The sequence below is a fragment of the Gymnogyps californianus genome, chromosome 13 (genome assembly GCF_018139145.2).
Source record: "Gymnogyps californianus isolate 813 chromosome 13, ASM1813914v2, whole genome shotgun sequence".
NCBI lineage: Eukaryota > Metazoa > Chordata > Aves > Accipitriformes > Cathartidae > Gymnogyps > Gymnogyps californianus.
Window position 1 is genome coordinate 20278810 of NC_059483.1, and position 19737 is coordinate 20298546.

General features: G+C 40.5%; 1 protein-coding gene across 1 annotated transcript; it reads left to right on the plus strand.

Annotated features, from left to right (window-relative positions):
• The first annotated feature begins 201 nt into the window (after nucleotides 1-201).
• SHISA5 (shisa family member 5) lies at nucleotides 202-18864 on the plus strand. The gene is made up of 4 exons (XM_050904772.1): nucleotides 202-228; nucleotides 12784-12899; nucleotides 14015-14233; nucleotides 15622-18864. The coding sequence occupies exons 1-4, from the start codon at nucleotides 224-226 to the stop codon at nucleotides 15699-15701; spliced, it is 420 nt and encodes a 139-aa protein (XP_050760729.1). The 5' UTR covers nucleotides 202-223; the 3' UTR covers nucleotides 15702-18864.
• The last annotated feature ends 873 nt before the right edge of the window (nucleotides 18865-19737 follow it).

Genomic DNA, 19737 nt, shown 5'->3' on the forward strand with positions numbered 1-19737 from the left:
AGGAGGAGCAGTGACGCCACAGGCCGCCCGCGGCCGGCGGGGAGGGGTGCTGAGAGCTGCGCGCACGGCGAGGGCGCCGCCGCCCGCCCCCGCGGAAGGTGCGCGGGAGCCCCCCGCCGTCGCTGCCGCGCCCTTTAAGGGGGCGGAGCGAGCGGCGTGACGTGAGCGGGGCCGGGCGGCGGGCGCGGGGCGAGCGGCGGCGGCGGCGGCGGCGACGAGGAGCATGGGGTAAGCGGGCGCGGCGGGGCGGGAGGGGGCTCCGGACGCCTGTGGGGACGGCTCGCCGTGCCGCTGCGGCAAGCCCGGCTAGGCAGGGTAGGAGCGGGCCTCCCGGCCTGCGCCGCCCCGGCCCCCGCGCCGGAGCAGCCCTTGGGGAGGGGGGGGTCGGTAGCCTTTAGCCAGCGGGGCCGTGTAAGCGGCGTCGCCCCCGCCTCCTGGGAATGGCGTGGCGCGGCGGATGCTCGGGGCCCTGCTCGTTCTCTGACGTAGCTGAGCGGAGCACCCCGCGCCGTGTCACCTGCGGAGGTGTCTCTCCGCGTTCTGCGCGCGGTAGGAAGGAAGCCTCACTTGGAGGCACCTGGTGGTAGCGCTGCCCCGGTATCCGCCACGTGGTATGCGACGTGAAGAGGGTAAATGAATGTCTTTGGGTCCTTCGGTCCCTTTCGAGCCAGCAGTCTTCCAGAAGGAAGGGGTTGATGTGACAGATATTTTGGAGGAGGGCTGCCCCTTCTTTGCTAGGCTGATGGACCTGTCTTGCGGATCTTCAGATGGTTCAGGCAGATCAGCGGGCGCGAGCCTCGTCCTCCAACCAGCGTTCACTCTTGCTGCGTGTTTAGTTGAAAGGTAGAAAAAAAAAAACAACTTCCACGTCTTTGGGGCTGCAGAGATGCTGAATCTGCTGCAGTAATAAAGGTTACACATAAAGAATGTGATAAATACATTTTTTTCTGTGCCAACAAGCGTAGTTACTCAAAACCACAGAAAATGAAAGAATATAGTATTTTAAAAAACAAACAAAACCAAAAAACCTGCACAATTGCTAAAGGAATTGTAACCAAGGCCCGCAGTCCACAAAGGTGCATTTGTAAGTGACAGAAAACATTTAGGAAGTAGCAGCTAAGTTGCTTTAATTATCTTTGTTTTCAGCTATGGAATGTCTAAAAGAGAGAATTGTTGATGTCTCACCTTGAGAAAATGGGTCATCACTGATTTCTCTTTTTCCTTTCAATTGCATTACAGCTTTGAAAAATTAATGTGTTGTGCAAAGGCCTAGACTTAACATCAAGCTTACTTTCTGGTTAGGCAATTTTAATAGAAGGACGGTAATTATTCACAGAAATATTGCCCTTGAAAAGCCACCTGGATGTGACTCCAGAGGAAAACCATATCCCAGAACTTTCCAAAGTGACTGATGACTTTGAGTGTCTGATTTAGGGCGTTTCAACATCCGGAAGGAAAGTGAGTAGGACTTTCTGTGACTGCAGTCAGTGGGACACCAAGTAGGTTTCTGTTTCGTTACAGCTTTGCCCAGGTTTTGGTGTGGTGTGTGTTGGGGTTTTTGCCTTGGTTTGTTTGGGTTTTTTAACCAAGCAGTAAGCTGTGTTGGTGCTGGAAGAGTTGTCCCTGGTTTCTGCCTGCAAGGTATACTCCACCCTCCCGCTCCACGCCAATTTCTTTTAAAAGACAAGTTTTACATTGTTTCTCGATGACTATGTTTATTTAATACTTTACTGTGTGGAGAGGAGGGCTGGTATCAGTTGGGATATTTCTTTGTATCTCCCAGCAAGATAAGCATAGTCTTTGAACAGTTCATAACAGGAGGAGAGGCAACAAAAGGCAACTGCCTTTAGTGCCCTCTTCATTTTCACGAGTTGCAAATATGGCCTTTGACGCTGCCCTTCAAAAGGAGGAGGTGATGGTTTCCTGGCATTAAGGGTCAGAAAGCATTTAGTTCCTCATTCTTGCGTTGGGCTTATTCCTGGATCAAGTTACCGCTCTGGGACATTGCTCATAAATCCTGGCTTTTTAAGAGAATTTCACCTCTCTCATTTGGAAGTAAATGTAAGCATTTTGGGAAAGTATAAAAGTCAGTGTTAACTCAGATTCAGGCTTTTTCCATTGTTGATCAATCCTTCAAGATCATTCGGAGCTTCTAGGTCAGAGCGTAGGCATAGGTTTCATACCACGAAACTTCTTAAATTTGCCACCATTTTTCCTTGCATGCAAGATGACCATATGCAATTTCTACAATTTCTGCTGCTAGTGAATGCATCGTGGCAGGGATTTACTACTGGAAGGTGTTTCACGTTTGTTTCCCTTTTAATTGCATTACTGAATTTTCCCCTGCTTTGCTCTGGTTTCAAAGATGAATTGTGAGTAGTAAGGTCAATTTAGTTGTTTTTCCCCTCTCATTCTGCAGTACGTAGTATTATTGCTTTAAGAAACTGTGCAAAAAGCAGAGCACTGATTCATTAGAACAGCAGTTATCATAATTTGCATTGGTAACATGGTTATTTAGCCTTGGTATGCCAATTTTCCAATAGTGACCCTTACTGGAAAAGGAAATTAGATGACTCACATCCACAGTTCAACTAATTGTGAAATGTTTGAGTGTTTAAGGAGGTGGAGCAATTCAGAACATCTGTATCAGAGTTACAGAAGAAGATAATGTGGTTGGGGCAGCTGATATTAGTCTTTCTAAATGGAAACAAAACTTCAAATTGTCAGTGTACACAGTTAATTGGACTCTATTTCTGAATTAATTTCTGCCTTGAAGTTACAGCAGATTGTGTAACAGATACAGTAGTGCTTGAGAAAAGGCTGTTCATCCTTATGTGATGAAAAGAGGGAGGCAGAATGACAGTCCTCCTGGGAAGCCTCAGCTGGCAGAGACAGAACAGTCTTGTTAGACTGGGAATGTGCTCATTCAGGTCTTGTCATGGGCCGATCAACGTGTTGTCTTGTGACTTCGTTCTCCTTTTTGCGAAATGGAGAAAATCCATGTCATTCTGCCTGCCTTTGACTGAAATGCAGCATCTGCAATAGGCTGCTACATGCATAAGCTGGCGAACCCAGTAAATTTCTAACTGTGGAAGATGTGATTATCCTAATTTGCCGTCTCTCAATTTAGATGTTTTTAAGCGTATGTTTTCTCTATAGACAAGGTAAAAAATACTGTGATATTAACAATGCCCCGTTTCTCCTCCTCTCCCCATCGCTATCAGGGACTTCAGTTTACACTTTACGGTGTATTTGGTTGCTCCAGCATCTGTAATAGGCTGCCAATGATAAGAAAATAAATTACGAAGATTATTCATTGGAAAAGAACTTCTAGAAATGTAAGCAGTCTCTATTTAATGAGCAGAGGATTTCTTTTCCAATACTGATCCTTAATATTTTCTGTAATAAATGAGTTAAACTGCATACAGAGCCCATTCTGTGAGGCTTGCATTCAGACACAGGCTAATCTCACCAAGGAATGTAAGCCTCCTGTCTAGAAACAATTGAGATTTGGATTTGAAGCTTTAAAAAAAAAAAAAAAGTTCTATGCTTTTTACCAGCCTGAAAAGTAAATAGAAGCTTGCACAATTTGTAATTGTAACTTGCATTATAGACCATTTGGTTTTGTGTTCACTGTATTCTCAGTGAAGAAGCTACTTAAAGCTGACAAAGCAGTCGTGAGTTGCCATTAATGATTTCTCAGCTGCCTGCTTCAGGCAGTGGGCTTAATGCTCGTGCGGGTTCATTTACTCTGAAACCAGGATGGAAGGAGGGATTGAAAAATGCTGTCCTGGCTCAAGAGGCAGATGCGCATGGTTGCGTTAGCGTGCTCTTCTAGCTACAGAAGGCTGTTTCACGGTAAAAAATCAAGACAACCTGGCCTAAACATGCAAAGACACAGTAAGATGAATCACTTGGATTATGTCCAGGCGTTAATTTTTCTGTGGGTGTGTACTTCATTGACTGTATGTACTTACTAGGGTAGAGTGTTCCCTCCTCTAAGTCTGTGGGCTTTGCTGTGCCTCTACACAGTGTAACTCTGGAAACAGTAACTCTGGAGAGAGCTTGTCAAAGCAGCCGCAGGCAGGGTGACCCTCAGAGAAGGGTCCTATAGCCCAGGAAACAGAGAATCCTTCCTTGAAAACATGGTTAAAAGACCATGATTGTTATTTAGTAGGATCTATGAAAGTTTGAGCATGTGGGTTCCAAAGCTAGCTCCAACTCTGCCGTTTCATATGCTTCCACAAAATAGCCGTGGCCTGAGGCGTAGCCAGATGCATTTGCGATAGATTGTGTTGTAGATGTATTATGGGAGGAGGAGAATAGATGTATTGTTATGGGAGGAGGAGAATGTCCTTAAATTGCCTAGCCTTTTAAAACTGCAGTTGTAGGGTCTTCTGTGAAATGAACAAATTAGTTTAATTTCAGGAAATTAGCAATTGTGCAAAGATTGGTCTTTTGACAAAGTCTGTTTTTATTAAAAACATTTTATACCATTCATTTTTAATGTGATATTCCTCTCTGTGTTTACTAGCATGATCTCTGGTTCTCAATTCCACTGAGAGGTAAACTTCAAAACCGCTATTTTTTTAGGTTGTGGAAGGAATCAGTCGTCAAAGTCACTTTTCTGACTTTTTTTATGAAGGTCTTGTTAATGGTGGATACCATTTAAAAGGAGAAGTAGTAGTCAGCCAGATGTGACCTCTGCTGCAGAGGTCTGTTCTTATTTGTGCAGTGTTAAGATTTTCCTTGATGATCCTCCTTGTGCTGGATGAGTAATACTTCTCCCAAAGAGAGGGAGAGTGAGGCAGCACGTCAGTTCCTAGTAGTATAGGATAATTTACCCAATTTAAACTTTGCTCCTGCCTGAACACAGTGTTTCTAACTTTTATATATGTGATGACAGAGTAAAGAGAAAGGTGTGTTTCATACAAGAGCTGGGTTATATGGTAAGCGAAGCTGGTGGGTGTAACCTAGTCTGAACTTCCTTTGATTGCAGTTTCAGTGTGTTTGGCAAGTCATACGCCGGGTTGCAATTTGCCAGAAAAAATCCTCTTTTTTAATTTTATTTAAAACTTTAACTCTTTAGCCAAGTTTAATTTCTAATTAGTTGCTTAAATCTGCTTTCTAGAATTAGTATGGTATTGGCAGTAGCAAATTCATAGTACTGCAGTTGTTATTTATGTGGGGAAAAATTTCTGCAGTACTTAATTAATTTTTTTCAGTTAAACTTGTTCTATTAATTCAGTTAACCATTTCAGAAAAATCCCTTCCATTGCCTTTATGTTGGTCCCAGATTTTAATTAGGATAGGGGGTAACATCCTGTATCGTTGAACTGGGATCCTAACGGTAGGAGGGGAACTGACTCACTTTGTTTGCCTTAAATATCTGTGCCTGTAATCAGTCGACATTCTCTTTTTGCCACTAAAGGAGCATTTTAAATTTATTTATCATCTGTAGAAGCAAATGCCTCATGTTGTGTTTAAGGACAGTTTTTATGCTGAGGGTCCAACAGACTTGTCTGAAATTGTCTTGTGACATGCATGAAGCTGCAGTATTAATTCTTGCACTGTTGATGAAAGAGGTTAGTCCTTCTGAATGCAGCTCTGACTTTTCCCCTTGTTATGTGCATATTTTCAATGTGCCAGTTACCTATAGCAATTATTCTCAACTGTCTACAAAGTGTACAATAGTAGATTTCCTGGGAAACTTCCCTGGAAAATTGTATTTTTAGTATGCATTACAAAGGGGTTTATGTAAATAGACATATTTTAGTACAAGTGAACTGTTTATAGTCCAAGAAGAGATGCTTGTATACATCTTTCATAATAACCTGTTGGATCCGGGTATTGGATGTCTGAGTAAAACCACAAACTCCAGGAAGTTCCCTCCCTGCCGCTTTCTCATATAGGCTGTTTAAGCACTTGTTGTGCTAAACCTGTTACATGTTACTGGAAAAAAATTGAGAAGTTAGTGTCTTTAAAAAAAAGTAGTAATTAGCTTTACTTCCAGTAGGTCTTTGTGTATGAAATTAAAGCTTATTATTTTGGGCTTCAAGTAATCCACATCAGCTTCCTATTTGAACAAATAGAAAAAGGACCCATTCAGTACATATTTAGCGAACTTTTTCTCAAAAGACTCTTGCATTCTCTTTTTCTATAACGCTTTTGCAGCTGCGGGGCTTCTTGGCTTACCATGGCATTACTGTTGTTGCTTTAGCATTGGTTCTCATGCCAGAGCTGGCTTGGCTGATGCTAAGGGTCACTGGGCTGTGCTCAGCTGCTGACTCTGGGGGATGTAGCTCAGGGTTGTTTAGACTGCAGGTAAGCAGAGGTGTCCCAGCGATTGTTTCGGGGGGGTTCCTGCTGCAAACTTTCCTTCTTTCTGGGGGTACCCAGAAAGAACTATGGAAAGCTGTGATAAGTTTTAGTGGTTTTCAGTGGCAGTTAATCTGTGTCCATGCTAAAGCAGTTTAACAGTTTACAGTTAGTGATGACTTGAGTGGGTACCGCACTGATGGGTTAGCCAAAATTGGATGAAACCATTTTCTTCACGTTAAGGAGCTGTACATGGGCAGGACCCTAGGAGGGACACTTTCAAGTGCTAACTTGAGTTAACATTTGTCTGAAAGACCAACACAGACGTCACAATTCCAGTCCACACTTCACTGCATTGCGTCGCTTATAAAATGACTTAGCAGTTACTCAAACTTGCTGGTCTGATGAAACCACCAAGATTTCATAATTTTGAAACCACGCTATTCAGTCTGAGTCTTAAGCTGCCTGTTGCCTGCCACAGGAATCACTGGACCCTTGTTTCTTACACACTTCTTGATCATGCAGAGATCTCGTTTTGGGGGGGTGGCCCCTGAGTAAAATGGCTGGAGCAGGCCATGGCTGGCACCAGCAACTGGTGTGATTGCACCCGGACTATGAGGCTTAACTCTATGGTTTATATTTTGATTGTCCATATGTGCTGAAGCTCCTGTGGCCCAAAACCCAGCTGCGCTAAAATAGGCTGGTCAGTCTATCAAGTGTTAAAGTCATGCTCATGTTTTCCTGTGAGTATTAACCTCACAGGAGTTTGCTTTCTGTGTAATAGTAAACGGGTTTTTTTGAGTCTCTAGCAAAGTGGTTCTTATGTTTTGAATCTTCATGCTAAAATATTAAACTGAGGAAATGTGTTGTTTGCAGGTTGTAAAAACTAATCCCTCTGAAAGACTCTTGGGAAGTCATATTGCCTTTCCTTTGGGAAAAAAAAAAGTTTATCCTTTATTTTCCTGCTAAGTTTTAGAGGCAGTATGTGGCATTGTATGGCTATGATTAAAATGTTGGACTTAGGAAAGCATCTCAGTCTGGGGACTTGTTTGGTCATGCCCTATACCTGAGTCAGGGCAAGTCTGGACACTTACCATTCTGTCACATTTCTGGGAACTGTATCCGTTTCTGGAGCAGTAAAGAATGATATGTGTATACTCAATTTTTTTAGACTTTTAGGAATGGCCTAAATTATCTTCTGAAGTCTTTCCAGACCACCCTGTGTTACAGGCATAACTCAGTTTTTGTAAATGTTTGTTTTTAAAAGCAGCCGTGCTTTTGAAAAGGACTCTGCCAACATGTTTCTGGTAGCATGGAACAAATCTTGGAATAGATTAGAACTTGTGAAATAAATAGGCTGCTTAAACTAATTTTTCAGAACTATGTGGTCTCATCGTTCATTTGGATATTTTTTCTTTTTTAAAGACAAAATTTGCAGTGTGTCCCACTGTCATGAATGCATAGATATGCAAGAACTTTCTTTACAGCAGGGCCTACAAAATGTCTCCAACTTAAGTGATTCAAACTGTTAAGGAGGTTTAAAAATATGTTACTGGAATTGAAACTTGGATATTTTAAAAGGCCTTAAATACACTCAAAGCATTTTACGTTTTTTTTCCACTTGACAGTGTTTTAAGATTGAGATCTCCGATATGAACAACAACTACCTTGAGAATTAACTTCTACAAATAGTACTAGTTAGATCCTGGGTTTGATTCTCCCATTTTAAAATGTCCATTGCGTCTCATTCAGTACGAAAAGGGGTAAAACAGGCACTGATCACAACTCCCTTTATGTGAACTGATACATGTTTTGAATGATTAGAAAACTTTAAAGGTAAGGTGAGCCCTGCGAGGTATGCGCATTACATATGCAATTTAGTGCTTTCCAAAGGTGAGAGAATAGGGGTAGAAGTGGAGTAGGGCAAGGAAGGGGAGAGGTAGCGGTAGGAAAGGGCAGGGAGTTGTTTCTTCTCATAAAATCCATGGGAAAGTAAATATGAAGTTGCAATTTATCATTGCTGCAGTAAAACTGCTATTAGGTTTGGTTTTGTTCTCAATTTTGTTTTCTATTAAATTATTGGCAAAAGTTAGCTTTTATGTGAAGAGAAAGAAGCAGGAAATGGCAGTGAATGAGCTCAAGCTGTTTATAACAGTGTGTGTTTTATTTAGAGACTATGGTATATGTAATGTGGGAGTCTGGAAACCCGTGTTCAAACTGTGACGCCAACAAAGCGTTCTGATCTGGTGCTGTGGCCACCCTGACTGCTGCGCTCTGACGTTTGTTTGCAGAATGCAGGGGGTAAAGTGTGGTTTTTTTGGTTTGGTTTTTGTTTGATTTTTTTTTTTTTTTTTTTTTTTGCTTGCTTGGTTAACCATTCAGTGGAAGAATCTTGAAGCTACAATCCCTCTTGTCTATTCTTTTTCATTTATGTATAATGCTTACACTTGGTAATTAAATTATCATTTAATGTGAATATATTTTCAGAGTCCTTTCAGACAGATTCATCAAGTGAAGGCAATTAAATGAAGCAATACTGTTGTTTAAGAAAGGAGTATAGGCTTTCTGGAGTTAGCACACTGCAAGAGAGTCTTTATACAGTATCTGGAATATCTTATCTCCTGAAGCTTAGACGGTTCACTGAGTAAAGTATGCTGAGCACCATTCTGGCCTCACTTGAGTAACGTCTTCTATTACTGGTAGCCTTCCTGCACTTTTTTTCAGTAGTTTTACTAGTGGGATATTACTGAATGTTCAGGAAGAAGTGCTCAGGGTAGTACTCTTTGGGCACTAAAAGGACAGGCATTATTACAGTAAGGTAGTACCTGACCATTCAGATATTCCAAAAGAGTATTGCTAGTTTTGATTATCAATAGAAATCATTAGAAAAAAATATTTGAGAGCTCCGCTGTTGAGAGTGTTGATGCAGCAAGTTGCAAGTTGATAGCGCATACTGCTTTATTTTCCCTAAGTGTCACGCTACCTTCTGCTGTTTCAAGACATTAGTCTGCATGAGCCCAAGCACTGGCAGGAAAATTATGCTTCTGCTGTAAAGTAGGTGATAAAAGTGCCTACAGTAATCCAGTTGTGTGCACTCAGAAAATTCTGGGAAGAACTAACTCCTGTCTGTTGTTTCACTGACTGAGCTGTTTCTGAAGGCTTATAATTTTGGTCTGTAGTAATCACACAGTATTTCCGTGGGTAGAACTGAATCACAGTGTTTACACACACAAACACGGAACCGCACTCTAAAGTGTATACACGTGACACACCTGTACTTTAAATATGTGTCTCCATTTAGCTCTTTAAAAGATGTATGCAAAATGTCATCATGCTGCGGTCGTGTTGTTTTAGCAACGACACAGACAAATGATGAAAATGCACAGGGTGTCTCTAACAACTTGGTGAAAATAAGGATATGGTGGTTTTTTTTCTCCCTGAGCTTTGCTTTTGTCACTTTCCTTATTAGAGATAGTAAATGGGCAGTGAGATATGTGCTTCAGTGAGCAGAAATCTTTACTACAAATAAGCAAATGGAGCCCATGCTTCAAACTGATGAATGTTTATCTGTTGGTGGCCATCTTGGCTGCAGATGGGCTTGTACTGTTTTCTCTCTTGTCATATCAGAACTGAATTTGGTTGTGAAAGATAAGGGCTCTCTGCCAGTTTCCTGCTGTGATAGTTTATTTATGACAAGTAGACATTTCTCCACTTAGTCTGTTTTCTCCATTTCTTAGGTTTGTTTGATTTTGCCCAGCCTTTGCTAAAGTTCAAAGAGGTTCATTGTCTGTAGAAGTGAAGAATTCTAGTTGTCTTTGTCAGGCCTAATCTCTTTCCTTGACAGAAGAATTTCTTTCCTTGGCATAATTCACTAGCAAAAAAGTTTTTTCCTTCTTTACTGGGGAAAAAGCCCAAGGAAGAACCTAGAAGACTTTTCCTTTGTTGTCTCTACTAATGTTGCGTGGTAATAATTGTGTGTAATGGAAATGTTAACCTCCCTAGTGAGAGAGCTTTCTCAGGGTTGATACAGAAGTGGGAACAAGAGCAAGGAAAATGCTGTTGGCACTCCACAAGTAGCAGTAATTGTAGTTAACATTTGTTGTCATGCAGTTTCTAGAGGTGTCCATAGTTTGTCACAGGCATTGATGCTGTTTCTTGTGAACATTGCAATCAAGATGGTTAAGTCTAATGTATGAATCCATTGTGCACTCTTCTCTCTCTTTTTCTTCTCCAGTGTATATATGAATTTATATAATGAGTATCTAGTAAGGACCCTGTATAATTAATCTAAATTCCACAGGTTGCTCTTAAATCTAATCCATTTCTGCATAAACAAGTATTCAGCTTGTGTTTTCAAACTAACTTGATGTATGTTTGCTGTTGGCCTCATGGACAGGAGACAGGCTGTGTTTCAGGATGTGGTATCATTGTGCATATTTATCTCTCTTCCACACACCCCCCCGCCCCCCCCCCCCCCCCCCCCCCCCCCCCCCCCCCCCCCCCGCCCCCAAAATTGCATTTGTATCTTCCTTTTTATACCAGGCTTGAAAGAAATGGGATTTTTGGATGGAGATGAGCTGGCTGTGAACTTACTGTGCTGAAGTGAAACTAATGCTCATGAGGATGGGGAGAGCACTTAAAAGCGGCATGGTTAGGAATACATTTGCATGTGCAAGTCAGCATATGAAAAACATTCTGTAAAGGTGTAAATAAACGTGACAAAGCATGTATGCATCTTTACATTTTGCAGCTGTTGCAATCATCCATTTGCTTTCCTGGCAGTGTTTCTGACATGGCTTCTGTGACTTCAGGAGGCTGCAGCGGTTCCTGCTTCCTGTTTTACTTGTAAATGCTTAGGTGCAATCACCATAGGCAATCCACAATATTAGGTTTAGTATTTGAGGAGTAAATCCATAGTGTTATATTTACTACTTCACAAAATCAATGCGCAAGTTAGATACAGTTACAGTTAGATAAAATTATTGCTCAGATTCTGGAAAGAGATTTGACCCAAGTTTTTTCTTCTAGCTGTTGCAGAAACAGAATAAAATTGATGGAACCTCTCTTAGGGGAAAAAACTGCATTTTAAATTGAACCTGTTTTGTTTGTCAATGCTTATGTTCAGTGTCCAGCTTACTGAGGGTTAAGTTGCTCTAGAAGACTGAGGCGAAGTCTTCCGAATTTGGGTTAGGGATAGAGCGCTTTGCATTTTCTTATGTCAGTGATTTAACCTTCCAGTGTCATTGATACTCAAAAACAATTTTCACATTTGATGGCTGTTTAGTAGCCAAGCGAAAATTGCTGGAGGTTCTGGAGATATGTCGTTTTGTTTAAAGCTGTTAACAGGAAGCTGAGCAGGAAAAAAAAACAACTAGAAAGTTCTGTAGCCAAAATCTCTATGAAGAAGAAAAAACAGGATGGATATAAAACCAGGTCTCTACTCGTTATTTTGGAGCTTGTTCATTAAAACTGACTTCCTGCAATTGTTCCCAAAACTGATGCGTGGTGCATTTTTTAAGGAATAAAAATGCTGGAGACTTTGGCTTCTAGGGAAGAAGGGCTTTATTGGTTTCAGACTGTAGGAAACAAGTCACGTAAATGAATGCTTAAAAGGGAATTGTCATTGGGCATTTAATGCTTTACAGTGTTACTTTTTCATGCCTGTGTGGTAAACAGAACTTCTAAACAGTCGTCTCCGGAAGCTTTACGTCTGCCTCCATTATTTGGTACTCATTACAGACTTTCAAGATGGTGTAATCCTTGGCCTTTCTGCACTAGGTTTTGGTGGTTTAGACAGTGTTTCTGTCTCCCATAATGTAGCATAACATACTCATTGTTGCAGTAAAGGTGGCAGAATTTCAGATCTTTCAAACCACGTGAAACGTGGCTTCTGAAACAACTGTTTACAAATGCCAAGGAACCTGCCAAGAATCTGCAGCGTGGAGAGGTCTGCTCAGTACCGAGATTGTCCTGAGATTGGGCCTGGGACATCTTACAAATGTACGAAGAACTTGCTGTCACCCCAAAGTCTGGGGTGCTTCGTTTCAGGCATGCCTCCCTGTGTGTTCAGAGCCGTCAAGCCATGCTTGGAAAATTAAGTCATCAAACTAGTGATTGTGAAACCTCATCGCTGTAACCTTTTGGAATACATGAAGGGACACACAGTTGCACTAAAATAACAAGAATGGCAGTCACGCTAAAATGAGAGGGAGCAAAGGCTCACGTTGGGCCCTTCTCATGTACAGGGGAGCACGCTCCTTGGTAGGGGTTGGTCAGCTTCCACTGATTTAGCAGGCCTGACCTCATGGAGCACTGCGTTTGACAGGTGTTTCTTACTCAAATGCGTGAAGTAGTAAGAGTAACAAATTGAAGGAAGAGCAATGTGTTGGCTGCAGAAGGTTAGGTTAAAGAGTAATAAACTTGTGTGAAAGACTCTTACTGCTTCTGGTGCTATCTTTTTTGCAGTTTTGGAACGCTTGCTGCGATTGGAGTTACTGTTTGTGCGGTGATTGTAATTACTATTATTCTGTGCCTCACCTGTTCGTGTTGCTGTTTGTATAAAGCATGTCGAAAACCAAGGCGTAAGTACCTGTATATTTATTTTCTTTTTCACATCTTTGAACAAGACTTTCTTCCCCACCCCGTCTGTCGTCGTCGTCCGTTCCGTGTCTCCCCCCCCCGAACATTGTGTTCCTAGAAAAGGTGAAAATAATCTTGCCTTGCCTCTCTGCTACAGAAGTTGCAATAGCTAAACGTTAAAAGTAAGCATTTAAGCTTCTTCAGAATGTGAAGTTGCAGAGATGTTTTGGAATATTTTCTAAGCATTTTGAAGTTCTCTTTCCCCACCCTCCCCAATGTGTGGATTTTTGAGGGGGGGGTGGTGGGAGTTGTGTTTTGTTTTGATTTTTTGTTTAGGGAAGCAGGGGATAGGATGAAATTTTAAATTTTTCCCAGTCTTTTAAAAATATACGTGAAAAATACACCAAAGGCCCAGGACTGCAACAGTGCAATCTTGAGCAAAGTCTGTAATTGTAGCATAAAGAGGAAGGAGATCTCGAAAACAAATTATTGCAGTTTATTAGAAAGTGTTAACACTCCCTTATTCCAATGAGAGATGTGAACCAATGATCCAACATCAGCTCCTACAAAAATCAATGACTTAAGGTGTGTATTTGCCTTTCTGACTGTTACTTAGAGAAAGATGTACTAACACATGGATGTATTAGTGTGTAGACAACGTACAAAAGGAAACTCATTTGGGCAATCATGGTAGGAAGCTCCTTACCTAATAAAGGAGATCTTTATCACCTTAATCCTTAAAAGCAGATAACATTTAAAAATGAGCAGTTTTTCCAGTCTCATACCAAATGATAGATAACTTGGCTGCAGGGTTGAGTTCCTGGTTTTTGAAGAGTCCAAGAAAAAAATTCTTTGCTCTTTGTGGTTAAGAAACAAGGAGATAAGTTGGCTGCTATCCCAGTATGTGAAGGCTCTCATTACCACTGAGATCAATGGAAGGATATTTAGAGGCATACATTTCTAAATCTTTTGTGGAACTTTGAAAATGAAATTACCCAGATTTTGAAGTGAGAAATTGATCGTAAGAGAGAATGTTTTTTACGTTACTGTTGTTGGCTGTCCCAGGTGATCTCCTAGAACCACCAGCACTAACCATTTTCCTTTTGCTTGCTTGTAGCTGTTGTGACCACCACTACTTCCACTACAGTGGTTCACGCTCCCTATCCCCAGCAACAGGGAGTGCCACCCAACTACCCAGTAGCCCCATATCAAGGATATCAGCCTGTGGCTATCCAGCCACAACCGGGAATGCCGGTAGCGCCGTACCCTGCACAGTATCCTCCCCCTTACCCCATGCAGCCATCAGGACCCCCAGCTTATCATGAAACGGTGGCAGGTAAGGCAGCACTGAGTGTTTCTTCATCTCTTAAACAGCTGGAGGCAGTTGCATTGGAGCCAATCTTGTATTATTTACATTTACTATTTTCTATGACTATATTAATGTAAATGTAAACAAATTATGTAAAACACGAGTGATGGTGGATACTATTCGATATAGTCCCGATTAGTAGGTAATGCACTTAGAAAGAACTCTTTCATGACAACTCAAACATAAAATGGCTGTTCAAGGTCTTAAGCATTTGTAAACCAGTTAGAAATTGCACATTAACAATGTGCAAACCAGCACTCCGTGTAAAAACACTGACTTGGCAGGCCTGTTGACTTCATTTTTCTGTTGTAAACTCTGAAGAAGCTGTGGGTTTTATGGGATTACCCCAAGGTGCTTTGGCTTCATCTTTATCATGTGAGGGAGCCAATAAACTAGTCATTTTGCTTCTCCTACTCTCTGGTGTCTCAAACTGTTGCTGGTTTGTTAGTTCTTAAAATATTTTTTTCCCTGGGAAAATGTCGAAGCACTTTCCATGTTGTCAGCTGAGAATGCCTCAAAGTGAGAGCTCTCTCCTTTATTTCTCTTGTCTGCTAACCAAGGGGCAGTCTCTTAATTAGGTCACGTGCAAGGAAGAGAATACCTGCTCTGTCGCACAGGAGCCAAACCTACTCACTTTACAAGATCAGCAAAAGATAACCACACTTATACGTTCCAGGGACCTGATCAGGTGCTGCGTTATTTGAACTAACTTGTGCTATTTCACAGACCTGAAAATGAAGATGCCACTTGAGAGCAGCTTGTCTCAATACTAGAAATTAAGGATATCTTCTGAGTGATATACATCTAGTATATAAGTCAAACTCTTTAATGTGCTCGGTAGTGGTGGGGTACTTTTTTCCCTTTAATTTTTTAATTAACTCTGTGACACTTACCAAGAAAGCATTTTCCCTGAAGGAATCCTAAGATGCTTTCTCGAGTCCTTTTTCTGCCCAGTGGTTTATTTTCACTTCTTGGCATACTATCAAGTATATCCTGTTGTTTGTGCTTCTCTGACTTCCAGTGGCTGTTTTTTTTAATCAGATCTGTTCCTTTTTTTTTTTTAACCTTCATGGGAGAACATAGTCTAACCAAGGTGCTTGTGACTGCCATAATACACATGTACACTTAAGCGTCACCAAAAAAACCCCAAAAACACAGGAACAAAGGTTTTTGTGATCTTACTTTTGAAATATGGATGCTTTATGAGTTAGCACAAACTGTTCTCAAGTCCAATTAAGATACTACATAAGTTGAACCTCTTAACCATGTGCTCAAAACAGAAGTTGTCATTATAGATGTAGAATTCAGAACGTAAATTTTACAGATCTGTTTTTTCTTGTGTTTTGCTTTCGCAGCTGGTGCTGGAGCACCTTACCCAATCAGCCAGCCCCCTTACAACCCTGCTTATGTGGATCCTCAGAAGCCCACCTATTGAAAAGATCTTCTGCTATGCTCTGCATACAAAACTTTTTAAAGTATAATTTGTGCTGTTTACACCATGCAACCGTAGTATATTTTTTCTGGAAGACAGCAGTCTTTTGTCTAAGTAAAGTGAAATTTAATTCAGTATCTTTTTTTAAATGCTTCAGGTATGAGGAAGGAGTATTTTTCTTGCAGAAGTTGTTAATTTATACCTCAAGCAAATACAAAAAGGGATTTTGTTCTATATACAATGAGAAAAGCATGAAGAAGGAGTACTTCAGAATAAGAACCACAATAACATTTGCTGTGCAATAATTTTGAAAGGAATTGTCTAATTATCAAACACCCAAAGCTGTAGCAATCTTTTGCACAGTATTAAAACACAAAAACTTAATCTCTAAGAAACTACCTGATATATGTTATGTATGTTCTGCCTGTTATGAAGCTACTATTGTTAGGTAAGCTACAATGTAATACATTTCATTTACCATTCAAAAGGGTTTTTTCCTTTTTTGAAACACATTTGCCTTCAGTAAGGGGTAGCAAACCACATTTAATTGTCTTTGGACTAGTTGCATTTTTCTGTGCTAAATAGCATGAGTTTGTAATTTCCTTGTTTGCTTTCCCAATTTTAAGGCTGAAAAACTGTGCCTTCATTGGGTGTTTTCTCAGGCCATTTTAATTCATAGCTAGAAATTAACAACAAAACCAAACTCTCTGCCACTTAGTAGAACAAATAGATCAAAAGCTGGAAACCTGAGAATTCTTCATAAAAGTTATTGGACAAGTATTTGTTGTCCAAGTATTATTGGACAAGCTTACCTAAGTCCTATGTTGTTGATGAGTTTGGAAGAAAAATTAGCACCTTAATCATATGTTAAGCAGAAGTACCTGCCAGTGTTCAGTCCTGCCTCATCATAGGGAAGGAATTTATTTTACAGGAGGGATGGGATGTCAGAAATAGACTGGGGTTTTTAAATGCTTAGGGTTTGTCACTGTCTGTCTCTAGTGGGCACTGTAGATGGCAGGAACCTAGGAATGATAGATCTTTATAAACTCAGTCTGCATTTGAATAATAATATGCAGGGAGGATAAGAAATCCCAGCCCTACACACAGTAGAGATTAAACCTCTCTTTTGTCTTCAACATTCCCATAAAGCTGAGCAGAGAACGAGAAGTCAGGGAAAGGAAGAGTGGTAGGATTTGGTCACAGTGAGGTAATGTATTTTCAAGAAGGTAGTGCTTGCAGTCGTGAAATGTCTTGAGACATCCTCATGACTATTACCAGTGTTTGCAAGGCTTTTGGCTCTATACACCTTGTATTGATCAAATGAATCATGATTTTTTTTTTTTAGTGTCCTCTACAATTCTATCTTTTCTAACATTGAAATACAATTTGTTATTCCTCAGTAGAGCTATCTAGTCTGTTGTATGTATCACTGTGATATAATTAGTGAAATAATTTTGACATGTCTCAAACACTGATTTTACTTTTTTAGAGAGGCCATTAAGCCATTTGTCCTGCAGTTCTACATTTGGGGTGTATTACTGTTTGAAACACATTGATGGTGGCTTTGTTTTACCTCATATGATGGATGAAAACTGCTGCTGTCAAAGGCAGCCTTATTTCTCTTCCTGATTTTTTAGTCTATTTCTGGGTTATTCCAATTCTTTTTTCAAGAAAGTCTTCAGGGCATTTCAGAAGAAACTTGTAGAAAGTTTTTAGCATTGGGTTTCATGACAACCTATGCCCCTCTGTTACACTTCTCTAAGAGTGTTGAAGTTAATAGCATGAAATGGTGCCAAGAGGCACTCACAGAGCACGCATGCCCTCTATCTGTGTGTTCCTCCTCTTTCCTGCCTTGTAAGCCAAGAAATTGGGCAATGCTTCATTACACTGGTTGGAGTTACGTGAGAACAACCAAAAATGGACAGTGTCTCCTGTATGGAGGATGAAGTGTTTCCCCAGAAATCTGGAATTTTTATGTGTGGGAGGGCACTGAATAACTGCAGAAATAATTCCCTTGCTATAGATCCTACCCCTGTGTGTTTATTCATATAGAAGGAGGGCAGAGACTACTCCAGCACCTTTGTTAGCCAGCTGCCTGGATGGAGTCTGGCCAGTGAGATGCAGCCAGCGAGCACAGCTGCCGTGCAGCTCTCAGAGCACAGGTACAGTGTTCTAGTGTTGGGTTTCATGAGGTTGTTACTCTGCACCACTCTTCCTTTCCTCCATCTGATGTGACAAAGCGTACAGTTCGTGGCAGTGTTAGTCGGGTCGTGTTTTGGTTATGAAAGGAAAATCTGCAGTTTCATGGGAAGTTGGCTCAGTTGTCTGCCATCATCCCTAAGGAAAAGATAGTAGGAAAGTAAAGTGGCAACAATAACAGAGGTCCCCAGATCTGAAGTTTTGGTGTAGATGTTGTACAGACCAAATAAATTGCCCTGAACACCACTGTATGTGGAGCGGTGGGAGGAGATGAGGGATAGGGTTAAGGAGCCTGAAAATTTACAACTTTCCTTCAGTGAACATATGCTAATGATAACTATATACAAGTGAAGAGATGAATCGTTAATATACAAGGAACTGCTTTAGTAGTAGTATTATTACTTCAGCTACAAAACTCATTGAAAGAAGAGAAAATGGTCCACTTCATAATTGGAGCACTTAATCAGATCTTTTCTTATTGTTAGTGTATTAATCATCATTAACAATAAGGCGTAGGACCAAATTTTATTTAGTTGTTGCCATGCAACCCATTGAAATTTGTTTTCATATAGTTAAGAGAACGGGATGGTTATAGAAAAGATGGAGAAGTTGATCCATAAACTTTTAGTTTAAGCACTGCTGATGTGTCAGTCCAAGTAGCTGTTGCCTTCACATCAAACTAGTTATCCACAGTGCCGTAGGGGAGGGGGAATGGAATTAAAATTTTAAATGTTGAAAGAGTATATGTTAATTTTTTTTAATTCTGTAAGTGCCTTTGTTTCAGAAATGTTTTGTGAAATTAAATACAGTAGAATATTCTGTTGTACTGAATTTACCAGATAATCATTGTTGATTTTATTACATACTGTAACCTAGCTTTGTACGTTGTTTGTAGTTTAAATGTAAGTATTCAAAAGAAATGGCATAAACTCTATGCACCTTTGTAATAAATGCAGTGTTTGAAGTATATTCTATCAATTTTGTTTTCTTAGCCTCAATTTGAGTATTATTTAGGAGTGTATCTGCAAAGCTACTTTTTACCTCGTTGTGTTTGACAGCTAGTGTTACCAAGTGTACTTTAAGTCACCTTGTATCATGAATATCACTTTTGGTAGTGGAGACTGAAGCCTAATCAGAGTTACAGGTCACAACATAAAGCAAGGACAATATAAGCTCCTGAATGATATTCTGACAGTATGCTTCAAAGCTAATCTAAAAAGATTGCTTCTAAGGCCTTGTCTAGCCTAAGGAGTAAATTAAATGCATGAAGTTTGAATGCATTAGCTAACAAATCCCAAGACGTTTGAAAAGTCTAGTGTAGACAAGATGGTAGACTTCAAAGAAGTCTATAATTTTATTAAAGTTTAATATCTTCTCAACATGTATTTTGACTTGTGTGTTGAATATCATGCCTCATTTATCAACTTGACCAATTCAACATGTGGTAGGTGATGCTTTCTACTCTGTGTGAAAACATTTTTGCTGATGTTTTTGTGTATTTTCAATAGTTTTGAAAAAAATGCTTTTGAAAGGTTGTATTCATGCCCCTGACTTATTAGTCTTTCACTTGAAAATATTTTCTTTAAGCAGGTCAAGAATACTTTTTATAAGACACTAAGTAGTACTGAATTGGTTGAGGGTGTTCAGTATATGATCATTATTACCTTGAATTGCCAGCTAAGTTTCCAACGTAGGATTTAAAAGAAAAGGGGGGGCAACAACAAACACCCCACCCCCAACTCGTTCTGCAAGAGTTGTTTATCATGGAATAATCAGGTAGTTTTGTAAAGTTACTTCTTGAATTCGTTGGAGTTTCAGCTGTGGGCTGATAACGTGTTGC

Excerpts from the sequence above, each read along its gene's own strand:
- SHISA5 (XM_050904772.1), top strand. Across the intron at positions 12,900-14,014 it reads AGCATGTCGAAAACCAAGGC|CTGTTGTGACCACCACTACT; the intron begins GTAAGTACCTGT and ends GCTTGCTTGTAG. Across the intron at positions 14,234-15,621 it reads TTATCATGAAACGGTGGCAG|CTGGTGCTGGAGCACCTTAC; the intron begins GTAAGGCAGCAC and ends TTGCTTTCGCAG.